This window comes from Musca vetustissima, unplaced genomic scaffold (genome assembly GCF_032173495.1).
Source record: "Musca vetustissima isolate MV318-11 ecotype Yass unplaced genomic scaffold, APGP_CSIRO_Mvet_v1 utg99907, whole genome shotgun sequence".
Taxonomy (NCBI): domain Eukaryota; kingdom Metazoa; phylum Arthropoda; class Insecta; order Diptera; family Muscidae; genus Musca; species Musca vetustissima.
The window spans coordinates 34,588-45,307 of NW_026886072.1; the positions used below are offsets into that span (position 1 = coordinate 34,588).

At 37.3% G+C, this 10,720-nt stretch overlaps 1 protein-coding gene across 1 annotated transcript; it reads right to left on the minus strand.

Annotated features, from left to right (window-relative positions):
- Positions 1-8,745: 8,745 nt before the first annotated feature.
- LOC133333578 (uncharacterized) lies at positions 8,746-10,186 on the minus strand. Its single transcript, XM_061541887.1, has 3 exons — positions 10,118-10,186; positions 9,080-9,394; positions 8,746-8,967 (listed from the first exon to the last, which is right to left on the minus strand). The coding sequence occupies exons 1-3, from the start codon at positions 10,184-10,186 to the stop codon at positions 8,746-8,748; spliced, it is 606 nt and encodes a 201-aa protein (XP_061397871.1).
- Between the last annotated feature and the right edge of the window lie 534 nt (positions 10,187-10,720).

Here is a 10,720-nt window from a genome sequence, read left to right on the forward strand (position 1 = left end):
TATTCACCGTCGACGCAGATCGGCCAAGAGATCTTTTGGAGATTTTTTTTCAAATACCCCAAGAGCTACCTCATCTGCTTGCGCAAGTACTCATGCTTCAGATCCATATAACAGCACGGGTATTATAAGCATCTTGTAAATTGTGAGTTTGGTCTGGCGGGAGGTGGCCTTGCTTTTGAGTTGTTTGCTCAGACCATAGTAGCATCGGTTGGATATCACTATCCTTCTCCGAATTTCAAAACTGATGTCATTCGTATTATTTATGGCGGTACCAAGGTATATAAAATCTTTAACTACCTCGAAGCTGTAGTTCTCATGTTCCACAGTTGGTCCGATCCACTGTATGTCTTGCACGTTGATACATAATATCGATGTCATCGGCGTATGAGAGTAACATGTGTTGTTTGGTGTACAGAGTGCCATTTCTGTTCACTTTTGCCTATCGTATGACGTTTTCCAGCAGGATGTTAAAAAGGTCACACGACAAACTGTCACCTTGTCTGAATTCTCGTTCGGTATTGAAGGGCTCCGATATGTCCTTTCCGACTTTAATTGTTGACCTTGTGCCATTTAAAATTATCCTGAATAGCCGTATTAATTTTGCAGGAATGCCGAACATAGACATGGCTTTAAACACCTCTGAACGGATAGGGCTGTCAAATGCGGCTTTATAGTCGACGAATATGTGGTATGTGTCGATGTGTTTTTCGTGGGTCTTTTCCAGGATTTGGCGTAGAGTGAAAATCTGGTCAATGGTGGATTTGCCAGGTCTGAAGGCGCTTTGGTATGGTCCAATCATGTCATTAACCATTGGCTTCAATCGTTCACACAGCACACTGGATAGCACTTTATATGCGATGGGAAGTTGACTTATTCCTCTATAGTTGGCACATATCGTCTTGTCTCCTCTTTTGTGCACGGGACACAGGATTTTGAGGTTTCAATCATTGGGCATGCATTCCTCCAGCCAAATTGTACTAATCAGCTGGTGCATGCTCCTTACCAGCATCTGAACACTAGTCTTGAATAGTTCGGCCGGTAATCTATCGGCTCCTGCTGCTTTAATATTCTTCAGCCGATTGATTGCTATTCTGACTTCATCTTGGCTAGGTGGTATACACTCTATACCATCATCTCTTATTCGGGGTTCTGGGGTATATTTTTCACCGCCACTATTTGATACCAGAAGCTTTTCAAAATGCTACTTCCAGATCCTCAACACGCTGTCTGTATTTGTCACCAGGTTTCCTTCTTCATCTCTACAGGAGGATGTGCCTGCACCAAAGCCTTCGGGTTCTGATTCCTGCACATATCGATTTGCTCACGCTCACGTTTTTCTTGTTCTTTCTTCTTTTTTCTGAAAATATGCTTCTCTTCTCTCCTTTTCTCCCGATAATTCTCCATCGCATTACGTGTTGCTACTGTCTGCAGGGTTGCCCTGTACGCTGCATTTTTCAGATCAGTAGCATTACGACACTCTTGATCGTACCATGGGTTTATTGATGGTGGTCTTTGGTACCCAAGTGTTGCTTTTGCTGCAGTTTGTAGGGAGTGGACAATTTTTTGCCATTCAATACTATTATCGGGACAAGAAGTGCTTTCATCAAGCAGTTGAATAAGTTGAGCGGAGTAGGCCTTGGCTACCTGTTGTGTTTACAGCTTTTCGACGTCAAATTTCCGTGTTACATTACATTGCAGATCGCAAATTTGCTGCTACATTAAGACGGGTGCATCAAAGTCCCTAAATATCTTTCAATTTGCCCGAAATTTTGCATAGCGTACTAAATTAAATCTGGGTGGCGTAGGGGATGATAGATACCCAACATCGGCTCTGATAGGCTTTACCATGGCGAAGTCCAGGCTTATCTTGGTCCCTCTTTCACCTCAATTGTGGACACTGACTTCCCCGCGGTGCCAACTGGGGAGCTATTCCATCATATATATATGAGCTGCTATGAATCTGGTGCATAAGAACTATAAAAACATGTTTTCTGCTGCACTCTCGGAAAACCCAACCTACATGAAAAATGAAAAGGAAAACCAAACCTTTTCTCCATGGAGGCTGAATGTTGAGGACCACCGCAAACGTATAAAGGTCCACGATTTGCGAATCTGCACTTGAATTGTGTGCACGTTAAAATTGCATTGTTCGAATTTTAATGTCAAGAAGTACAAAGACGATATTATTGCCTTACAGGAAATGCGATGGAAAGGGACAGGCGTAAGTAAATCAGACGATTACGCCCTGTATTGTAGCTGCCATGAAACGAGACATGAATTTGGCTGCGGATTTATGGTTAACAGGAGAATAAAAGACCTCGTCTCCAGATTCACTCCAATAGATGAGCGAATTGCTATAATCCGTATAAAAGCGAAGTTCTTCTGCATCAGTCTTATTTGTGCAAATGCTCCGAATGAAGACAAAGATGAGCAGACCAAAGACATATTTTACGAGCGAATTGCTATAATCCGCATGAAAGCGAAGTTCTTCTACATCAGTCTTATTTGCGCCCATGCTCCGACCGAAGACAAAGATGAGCAGACCAAAGACATATTTTACGAGCGCCTAGAAACAGCAAATGGTCGTTGCCCTAACCATGACATTAAAATTCTGCTAGGAGATTTTAATGCAAAAATCGGAAAGAAAAATATCTTTGGCCCCACCGTCTGAAAATTCAGCCTCCATGAAGAAAAGTCAGACAACATCATGAGGTTGATTGACTTCACGGCAGCAGAAAACATGGTAGTTCATAGATATCTCCCGATCGAACAACGAGAAATCAAATCGATCATGTTGTGATAGACGGAAGGTAACCATCCAGTGTTTTAGACGTCCGATCGCTCCGGTGAGCGAATATCGATTTGGATCAAATATCGATTTGTCCATTTATATCGGACGAATATATATATATATATATATATGGGAGCTATATATGTAAATCTGAACCGATTTGTTCAATAGGGTTCGCCCTTGGGCCAAATAAATGAGCTGTGCTAAATTGCATCCAAATCGAATCATAAATGCGACCATGTGTCTATCTTGTTTCCTTTTGCCTAGACATAATACCCTGTACCACAGTGTGGTGAAGGGTATAAAAATCCACGCCTATTGTAGTTATGAACAAATATTTTTTAATAAATCCACGCCTATGGTAGTTGGGTTACTTCAAAAAATTTTTTAAAAAACGCTCTGCTCCGAATGTTAAAATTATTTTATTACTTCTCTTCAATTTTTATTTCTTTTCATTGCTTGACAATGAAGTGTCTATCAGTCTACCTGCCTGCCTGCCTGCCTGTCAGTCAGCCGGTCATTATAATTTCCATATATAGTTTCACCGCGTCACGTGTTTGTTCATTTTGTGAAATCATTACTCGTCGAACAATTTATTCAATGGTGACAGCCTGTCTGGCGGTTGCAACAATTTTTCAAATCATCGAAGCGACAATGATGGAGGTGACGGTGGTGATGGTCGAAACGGAACGGGGCTGGGTGGCTATAATTCCAATGTGGAAGGCAAGACACGTTTGTGAAACTGATAGATGGATGGCTGGATGAATGGTTCGGTAGCTTGGCGGATGACTACATACAATAATTTTTTGTATAACTCCTTTCAAATCCATGTCAGGTGTCCACCTGGTAGCCAACCAAACAGCCAGTCTCATCATGTTTTTATGCGGCCTTTTGTTTATTTGAAAACCTTTGAAATGACAGATTTTTATCTTCCCAACTCCCGAGGAGATCATTAAACTCTTTCCAAACATCAAACACCTCTATGGCTGGTGGGGTTTGAAACCAACAACAACAAAAAAATAATTTTATTTTTATTTGAATTTTATACACTTAGTGAATACGATTTTGGAATATTTAACAGATCTCCTCTATGATGGGTGGCCTAATTTTTTTTTATGAATTTTTTCTCTTTGATTTTTTTATTTGAATGCAAAATTTTTTGCCACTTCGTTTTGAATTTCCAATAGTTGTTTGCAAAAATTTCGCTTTATTGAAGTTTGAAAGCTGACGTCATTTGCTATTTTTTTAATCATGACCAAGCGGGCCAGTGTGTGAGAAAAAAATCTAAAAATTAAAATTCTGTTGGAATAATTTCGCAAAGTCTAATGGTCTACTGTGTGGTCAATCACACCATATTATTTGAATATTTTTTTCGAATTTGCACAATTTTCAGATTTTTTATTTTAATTGTGGACTGGAGAGATAGTTGGGATAACTTTCTAAAATTTCGCAATTTTTTAAAATTACCAGAAAATTTAAATTACTTATTAAAAAATACTAATTGAGAATTAAAAGTCTGGGACTTTAAAAAATCAAGCGTGGATTTTTAAAAACAAAATATTTTTTGAAGTTTCTAGAAGGCGTGGATTTTTTTTTTAAATATTTTTTAAAGTTCCTAGAAGGCGTGGATTTTTATTAAAAATATTTTTTAAAGTTCCTAGAAGGCGTGGATTTTTTTTAAAATATTTTTTGAAGTTCCTAGAAGGCGTGGCGTTTTTTAAAAATATTTTTTAAAGCTCCTAGAAGGCGAGGATTTTTTTAAAAATATTTTTTAAAGTTCCTAGAAGGCGTGGATTTTTTTAAAAAATATTTTTTGAAGTTCCTAGAAGGCGTGGATTTTTTTAAAAAATATTTTTTGAAGTTCCTAGAAGGCGTGGATTTTTTTAAAGATACTTGTTGAAGTTCCTAGAAGGCGTGAAATTTTTTAAAAATATTTTTTGAAGTTCCTAGAAGGCGTGGATTTTTTTAAAAATATTTTTTGAAGTTCCTGGAAGGCGTGGATTTTTTTTAAAATATTTTTTGAAGTTCCTAGAAGGCGTGAAAATTTTTAAAAATAGTTTTTGAAGTTCCTAGAAGGTGTGGATTTTTGTAAAAATATTTTTTAAGTTCCTAGATGGCGTGGATTTTTTTAAAAATATTTTTGAAGTTTCTAGAAGGCGTGGTTTTTTAAAAAAAAGTATTTTTTTAAGTTCCTAGAAGGCGTGGATTTTTTAAAAAATATTTTTAAAGTTTATAGAAGGCGTGGATTTTTTAAAAATATATTTTTTTGAAGTTCCTAGCACATTATTGATTTCTTTCCCTTCTCCAATATCCAGTCTCCTATGTACACATCAATGGTCTGCACAAAATTACCAATGGGTGGGTGTAAAAGTACTTCTCCCCTTAACCTCACAGAAATATCGTAGAGCAATTAAATTTTTCAAACTACAGCTATTGTTTTAAAATATTTGGAGAATGTGAGGGAAGAGAGAATAATAAAAAAACTTTCTAAATGGAATATTTTTTCCAATGACTGATGCTTACCTTTTGTCGCTTATCAACAACAACGACAACAACAATCAAATATTTCGAATACTGGTCTGTGAACATACAAATTCGAATAATTTCAATTGAAGCGTTGAAGGAATTCCGGTGGAACAGAACAAAAAATACAAAACTTTTAATTGGTCATGTTAGGAATTAGAGGAAATGGGGAACGTGGGGGAAGAGAAAATATTTAATAGGTGGAATATCGAATTCGGAAGAAAACAAATCAAAGAGTAAATTTTTTTTTAAATTGTACGCCAGTGGATTAATTAAAAAAATATTTTTAAAACATCTACGCTTCTGCATTACTTTAAAAAAATATTTTTTTAACAAACCTACGTCCTTGGATAACTTCAAACAATGATTATCTTAAAAATCTATGCCTGTGGATACCCTCCATACTATGGTGAGGGTATAAAAACTACCTATGAGAAATGTTATTAGTGAATAAGGTAGGCCATGAGAGGCATTACAGTGGCCCGCCGCATTTACAACAGCTCCCACCGGTTCCCCCAACTATACTCAATATTGGGAACTGGTGGAAATATCGTGGATTGTGGCTGCCACGTAGGTGAAACGACCACACTCTAAGGTACTTCCACACAATTTTTTTTTTTTTGGATTTATTTTAGGACTTAGCCTATGGAAATCCACGCAACATATCACAGACTTCTTCCGGCGAGAGCAATCTAAAATTATCCACTGGAAAGTCTACTGTGTCACTTCCTGGACGCGAGAAGTCAATCTAGAACTTGACATTTCCGTTGAAGGTAGGCGCATTCCCACCATCCATAATCCGAAAATCTTTGGGTTGGTCTTCGATAGCCTCCTTCATTTCTCCTCGCATTCCAATTACATCAACCAGAAGGTGAAAGCTAGGAATAACGTTTTGAAAGGTTTGGCTGGCACCTCCTGGGACAAGGATAAAGAAATGTTGGTTACGACTTATAAGGCTATAGGTCGTTCGATCCTGAATTCTGCTGCCCCAGTCTGGACTTCTTTCCTTAGCGTCATACAATGGAGATCCTTGCAAACAAACCAAAATAATGCACTACGAATTGCAACCGGCTGTGTCCTGATAACGAGCGTCAATTATCTCCATGAGGAGACCAGGATGCTGTCAGTCAACAACACATTATGTTGCTTGATGCTGGCATGCTATCTGCCGTGTCATCCTAACCATCACCCAGTGATGGCAGATCAACCTCCGTGACACATCCGCCACGACTTCAGGCGCTATCGTGATGGCATCCAACACTTCATTCCATCGGACGTCAACAGATTATCGATAGCGAACGCGATGAAATCCATGCATCAACTGGCGGTGTCCGAAGCCATAAATGGTAACATATGCAATAAAGACCTACAACAACATCCTCCTGTCTCCGAAGCCATAAATGGCAACAGGTGCTATAAAGTCCTACAACAACATCCTGCTACAATTTCGGTGAGTGAGAGGCTTCTACGCCTAGGCAAACCCGTTCAATTCTGGCACAACTAAAGTCCGGATACAGCAATGTACTCAACTCGTATCGAGAGCTCATTGTCCCCGGAACCCTAAACAAGTGCTCATCCGGCCAGCAAAGCCCTCACGACACAATTGTCCGTCCGAGCGTAAGAGTCTATTGCCTATAGACTTATGGCTTAAGCCAATAGAGGTGGCACAATTTCTCCGGCTACCCTCTTCAAATCAGAATTCCTAATAATATAATATTTTTCTTTTCCTTCTTCCGCTTTTATACCCTTCACCACACTGTGGTACAGGGTATTATGTCTTTTTGCATATGTTTGTAACAGGCAAAAGGAATCGAAATAGACCCATGGTTCCTTTTGAGAATATGCCTATCCGTCCGTCTGTTGATGTTAAATTGTAAACAAAGGACAGGTAGCATTATAATCCGATTTAGATGAAATTTGGTACAGCTCATTTATTTGGCCCAAGGATGAACCCTATTGAAATTGGGAAAAATCGGTTCAGATTTAGATATAGCTCCCATATATATATATATATATCTTTGTCCGATTTACGGACTTTAGCCCCTGAAAATCTTTCGATTTGCACGAATTTTGCCATAGCGTACTGAATTAAGTCTAGAATGATATGTGCTAAGTTTCGTGAAAATCGGTTCAGATTTAGATATAGCCCCCATATATATTTTCGCCCGATTTTAGGTAAATGGAGCACCAAGGTCCCTGAAAATCATTCGATTTGCACAAATTTTGGCACAGCGTACTGAATTAAGTCCAGAATGTCGTGTGTTAAGTTTCGTGAAAATCGGTTCAGATTTAGTTATAGCTCCCATATATATTTTCCTCCGATTTAAGGTAAATAGTGCACTAAAGTCCCTTTATATCCATCGATTTGCACGAAATTGTGCATAGCGTACTAAATAAGTCTAGAACAATGTAAGATAAATTTCGTGAAAATCGGTTCAGATTTAGATATAGCTCTCATATACATTTTCATCCGATTTATGGTAAATGGTGCACCAAGGTCACTATATATCTGCCGATTGACACGAAACTTGTCACAGCGTACTGAATTAGGCCTAGAATGATGTGTGTTAAGTTTCGTGAAAATCGGTTCAGATTTCGATATAGCTCTCATATACATTTTCGTCCGATTTATGGTAAATGGTGCACCAAGGTCACTATATATCTGCCGATTGACACGAAACTTGGCACAGCGTACTGAATTAGGCCTAGAATGATGTGTGTTAAGTTTCGTGAAAATCGGTTCAGATTTAGTTATAGCTCCCATATATATTTTCGTCCGATTTAAGGTTAATGGTGCACCAAAGTCCCTATATGTCATTCGATTTACACGAAATTTTGCATAGGGTATTAAATTAGGTCGAGAATGATATGTGATAAGTTTCGTGAAAATCGGTTCGGATTTAGCTATAGCTCCTATATATATATTTTCGTACGATTTAATTTAAATTGTGTACTAACGACCTATTGCTACGCCAATTGACACAACATACTGTAATAAGTATTCCTTCGAAAAGGCGACGTATATTAGGATGGATATGTAGAATATATCCAAAGTGGTGAAGGGTATCATATAGTCGGCCCAGTCCGACTTTACTACTTTCCTTGTAGTCAACAAAAAATATTTTTTTAAATCCACTCCTATTTTTATTCAATTCAAGCCAAGTGACCAATTCTACCTAAGCTAAAAATAAAATATTCCAGCAGATTATTGCCACTGTTCCGATTGGAAAAATAAATTCAAAATTTCTTGAGTGTATTTTTTGCGGTGCATCCCATTTCAAAATTCTGATTTTTTTATTTATTTATGAAAACCGACTACATTGTTTAGACACTTAGACAAAGAATGGGAACAAAAAAGTTAGGAAGCTAAATTTTGGTACGATTTAAAAGCAAAAAAATCCGCAAATGTCCATTTTTTCACCTGGTGACACCTAACCTCCTGGTACCTTGGGCAACAAGGCCAACAGACCCGGTTTCACATTATTCACATCTTGCACCACAACCTCCCCAGTGATGTGATCATTCAAAATCATTGTCTTTTGTTTGCCAGCATCGACATGATAGGCCTGGAAATTCACCACAAAATCAATTTCCGGCAAGGTGGCCAATGAAGTGTCCTCTGGTATCCAGAATTTGTGCATATAATATTGACCCTGTAATTTACGGTAGAGACGTAATTTCATTTTAATTTTTCCCTATTCAAAATTTTTGGTTAGGAAAAATAAATTCTCGAATTTTTGAAATCGAAAATCGCCTCACACTTACCTTAGCCACTGGGCATTTGTCCATAATGTTGCCATACTCCCGCAGGAATGTTGCCACAATAGAACCAATAGGGGATTTGGTATGCCAATTTAAGATGCGACACAAATTCAGGGTGGTATTCACGGCCAGATGGTAGGTGGGGTCCATTTTTTGGGTTGCCATTAACTGGAGGCTAATATCGATGTCGTGCAGCTCTTGCAAAACATCCAAGGTATAGTTGATATGCGGATCACTGGCATCAAATTTGATGGAGTGGGAAATATGTTTGTCATCCGACCACAGCTTGACATCTTTGAATTTGGGACGCATTACTTTCTGGAATGTTTGAAAAAAAAGAGATAATTAAAAAAATCCGCAAGCGTGGATTTTTAAAAAAATAGTTTTTGAGGTTATCCAAAGGCGAAGATTTTTAAAAAAAAATTTTTTTGAAGTTATCCAAAGGCATGGATTTTTTAAAAAATATTTTTTTTAAGTTATCCAAAGGCGTGGATTTTTTAAAAAAATATTTTTTGAAGTTATCCAAAGGCGTGGATTTTTTAAAAAAAATATTTTTTGAAGTTATCCAAAGGCGTGGATTTGTTAAGAAATATTTTTTAAGTTATCCAAAGGCGTGGATTTAAAAAAATATATTTTTTAAAAAATCCACGCCTTTGGATCTTTGGAAAAATATTTTTTAGAAAGGCGTGGATTTTTTAAAAAAATATTTTTTTTAGGATTTCCAAAGGCGTGAATTTTTTTAAAAAAAAGTATTTTATGAAGTTATCCAAAGGCATGGATTTTTTAAAAAAATATTTTTTGAAGTTGTCCAAAGGCATGGATTTTTAAAAAAGAAAATATTTTTTGAAGTATCCACAGCCATGGATTTTTTAAAAAAATATTTTTTGAAGTATCCACAGCCATGGATTTTTTAAAAAAATATTTTTTGAAGTTATCCAAAGGCGTGGATTTAAAAAAAAAAAATTTAAAGAAACTACAAGGGGTAGATTAATAAAATTAGAACTCTCAATCCCGCTCTGCAGTATCCCCGCCCTTATTTACCTCAGCTTGTACAGACACGATGGCCACTAAGGCCAATGTCACACAGATTAACCAATTCCCCGATGCCATTTTTTTATTTTCTGAACGAAATAAAGTTAAACTCTTATTTTGAAAAATTCCGATAGGCTCAGTTCGAACAAAAAATGCGTTTTGATAATTTTCCTCCAACTGATGGCTGCTTTTATAGGTCGGCACATTTTCATTTTTTTAATTCAGTGGAAAAAACTAACTAATCATCTAATGGCCCTCTGTTATCGATAACTACATCTTGAAAATTATGGTCTAATGGCAGACCACTCGGGGACAATTTTAAACGCATGACATATTTTCCGCATGACTAGGGTTTGTTTTGTGGGGGAGATTGGAAATAAAAGATTGGAAAATTGTTTTTAAAATAATTATTTGATTGACAAAAAATAGGGTTTAACAAATTTTGAGTACATCCGCCAAAGCAAACACTGCGCCTCTTCTGTAAAACGTGCACACATTCCAAGTGCAGATTCGCAGATCGTGGTCCTTTATTCGTTTGCGGGAGTCATCAACATTATGTGGGTTTGGTTTGCTTTTTCTTTGCTTTTTCATAGTAGGTTCGGTTTTCCGAGA